The sequence below is a fragment of the Octopus sinensis genome, linkage group LG6, assembly GCF_006345805.1.
Source record: "Octopus sinensis linkage group LG6, ASM634580v1, whole genome shotgun sequence".
Taxonomy (NCBI): Eukaryota; Metazoa; Mollusca; class Cephalopoda; order Octopoda; family Octopodidae; genus Octopus; species Octopus sinensis.
In genome coordinates, this window is record NC_043002.1 from 118546717 (window position 1) to 118550579 (window position 3863).

A 3863-nucleotide genomic window follows, 5' to 3' on the forward strand; every position below is an offset into this window, starting at 1 on the left:
CTTTTACACAGTTGCCTGACACGAAACGAGTATATACCATTAGCTGAGAACACTGAACGGTGTCAGTCGCTTCGTCACATTGGATGGCAAAAAACAGGAGAATCTCTTACTTGGTCGAGAATTTGATCTTTGATGTCTTGAGACAAGTCGTCGATCCTTCCCTTGACTGTATCGTTTGATAGTGAAATTTGGGAAAACTTGTTTGCACTATCTTTCCTCAGAACGAGTTCTACTGCACGGTTTTATGACTGTCTCTCTGATGCTATGACTCTTCTTGCTCTTTGCAATCAACATGGCGATCTCATAGGAAGCCTCTACGACCATTGAAATTTGTTGCCGAAATGGCCCACTGCCGTCCAACTTAGCTTGCTTCAAGGAATGTCTTTTTGTTTCAAAGAATGCCTTGGGCTTGTCTGCAAGAGCAGGATGTGTTGTCCTTAAGTGGTGTTCCAAGCATAAATGTCGCATTCCATCATTGCTCAAAGTTTTGTAACATGTCACACATTGGGAGACTTCTGTGTCAGCCGTTTGGAGGGACACGAATCCAAATCGAATATATTCGTCAAGATACTTCTGTTTCTTTGCATTCATCGCGAAATATTTGATGTGCAGTGGACAACACAAATACGTGAACATAAAGATATGGTACGTGTAAGGTAATGTGAAAGCCCGAGATAGAACTCTTGGAGTAAAAAGTTCTGAATAAAAAATTAAAACAAAAAAATTTGGAATAAAAGTTAAATAAAAAGAGAAGTTGTGCGAAAAAATTGTACAATAAAATGTTGTATTTAATTTGCACGAAAATATAAAAAAAGTTTCTTTAAAAAAGAAAAGATTTTGCAAAGCTTTTAGTTTTACCTAGTACTGTCTATGATATTTAAACCTGAATTTTAGTTTAACATTTGGTTTTATATTATAATTTTTTCTTACAAAAAATTACTATATTTTTAACATAAACATTTAATATTAAAACTTTTGGTTTTATTGTTAAAACTAGCTTAATATGATCCGCTCTACGCGCGGGTAAGAGTGTGGTTGTTACTTTCTGTTGCTTTCTTTCTGTTTTTATCACCACATTCTCCCTCTATGTTTCTCTCTCCTTTCTCTCTCACTTTCCCACTCTCTTACTCTTCCTTTCTCTCGGACTCTCCCTCGCTTTCTCTTACTCCCTATCTTTCTCTATCTATCTCTCTCCCATTTATAAGCAACAAAAGATCTTGAGTAAGTTGAGAAAGAAAATATTTTGAAAGATCAGTCATAAATATCAGGCAGTGACAACGGAAAGGTCTGCTTCAAGGCAGACAGCAAAACACTAACATTTAAAAGGGACAGACGAACTTGCGAGCTGAATAAAGATAAAAAAATATTAGAAACCAAAGTTTGAAGGGATAGAATCTGAGGATAGTAGACTCACCATGGCTGGCATTTCTTAACGACGGACAGCAACGTAGTGGCAGTTTAACGGCTGGCGTAAAATGTTGATGTTGATGTAAAAGAAAATTTCTAAACACCAAGCTTTGAAGTGATTCTTTCTCACGACAGTAGACTCACCATGGCAAGCATTCAAAACTTCTTCATCATGGACGGCAACGCATTGACAATTTAAAGGCTGGTGCAAATTTTTTAGCTTGATGTAACAGAGAATTCCTAAACACCCGCTCCTGTAAATTTTAATCCCCTTCAAGCCCCATTTAGACCTCTTTTCACATTTTGGTTAATATAACCCGATTTCATTCGGGTCTACTCGGGCCCACATTTTATAAGATGAGGAATTTTATCCTAGAGGTCACGCCTTTCATTTGAGGAAAAAAATAGTTGCCATGCAAACTCGCCAGCACTTTTAACATAGGTGTGCATATTTTCAGCACAACCGAACATAATGCATACATTATATATATATATATATATATATTATATATATATATATATATATTATATATATATATATATATATATTATATACGCTTATAGATGTGTGTGTGTGTGTACGCATCTTTATATATAAAATTGAAGTTGTGCGTGTGAGACTCTGTCTCCTCCGATTTAGATTCCTAACTACTCCCACATTTTGCGGTTGCAGTTTAACCAAAAGCGGGTATCTTATAGTCGTCATTCATATCGAGCCCTTCTGGGTATTAGCGCGCGTCTACAATGAGTCTACGATTAAAAAAAAATTACCATCATTTTTCCGCATTTTTAATGATTTTTGCTGGATGCTTATATAGTTATTTCCTTACAAACCCGAGCAACGCCGGGCGATACTGCTAGTTATATAAACAAATGTATACAAATTATATATATATATATATAAATTATATTAGAGATAAAACTACTATTAGGCAAATCAAACAGTGAAAAACATAAACCAAAACATAAAAATAAAAATATAATATACAAAATATATAAAATATAAAATTTAAAAATTTAAATTATTTAAATTTCAAATTAAAATTATTAATTTATATTTATAATTAAAAAAAAATATATATATAACTATCAAAAAGTATTAAAAAGTTTAATATACATAAATACAGATATATACACTTTGTATATATACATTATATGTACATATTTATATATAGAACACACACACACACACACATATAAATTAACCCAATAAATATCTGATTCATAATATTTGTTCTCATGATTGTGTGGTAGTTGTGGCGATGATAATTCTCTCTATGAATGCAGACAGACGTAGAGAGAGAGAGAGAGAGAGATAGAGAAAGAGAGAGAGAGAGAGAGAGAGAGAGATAGAGAAAGAGAGAGAGAGAGAGAGAGAGAGAAGGTGAAAGCGCTGGCGAATGCGAGGAGGGAGAGATATAGGACGCTGTGAAACGACGTTATAAAGAGAAAGTGAAGGTAAGGGAAGTAGACGCTGTGAAACGACGTTATAGATAGAATGTGATGGGAAGGGAGGAAAGAGAGTGAGTGATGGAGGAAGACAGATACATAAAAGAATGAGAGTAGACTTGTCAAAGTGCGTTTTTGGCCCTAGCAACGACACCTTTTAAGATAGGGATTTCTAACCTAGCCCCCTCGCATCCTCACCTCATTTTACATGTCCCTGTAAATTTTGGAGTCAATCCGACGTGATCTAGTGGCCTTTAACCCGTTCTCAATACCAAAACCAGACAAACAAACAAACTTTTCGCATTTCAGAATTATAATATAGAGATTTAAAATTTTTCCATTCTGTGTTTTAATTTTGTTGAGAGTTTATTAAATTGAGCGATAGTAGAACCTATTATATACTTTTTGTTTTATTTGCTATTTTAAAATATTTCATACTTTTCCTCTTACTAAAATTTAAAAATAGTTTGCAATTTTTTAAATTTATTTAATATTTCTTAGTATGTTACAGTAATGATTTGATAATGTTTCAGCATCTCTTGATTTTTAAGAATCACATTATTGCATATATATGAAAACTGTGGATCTATTAACTGAAAAAGATGTTTGTCTTTATGCGATAATAATATCTAAGCTTTATACCAGTGGCTCTTAACCCAAGTCCTGCAGTAACAAAAAAAGAAATTACATAATAAAGGCAACTGTTAAAGCTACAATTCAGAATTAGTGAGGGTTTTGAAGGATATGAAGGGGGTGGGGGTCAATAAGTACAGAAAATGATAAGTAGAATAAGAAAACTAAAGGTATAAAGCGATACTCTTGCAATTTTTCATAAACTTCTCATTATTTGACCATGCTCTTGTTAAGAGAATAACTAATATAATTAGAGAAATTCCTGCTTTTTCTCAAGGGCTCGCGTCCCTCCCTTGGAAATTTCTGATGCGCCCCCCAGGCTAAGAACCACTGGCGTATAAGCTTTAAGCTTATGAAGAAAAATATGTGTGTGT

At 33.9% G+C, this 3863-nt stretch overlaps 1 protein-coding gene across 1 annotated transcript; it reads right to left on the reverse strand.

Annotated features, from left to right (window-relative positions):
- Nucleotides 1-207: 207 nt before the first annotated feature.
- Nucleotides 208-591, reverse strand: LOC118763787 (zinc finger BED domain-containing protein 5-like). Its single transcript, XM_036503529.1, has one exon. It carries the CDS (start codon nt 589-591, stop codon nt 208-210), a length of 384 nt encoding a protein of 127 aa, XP_036359422.1.
- Between the last annotated feature and the right edge of the window lie 3272 nt (nt 592-3863).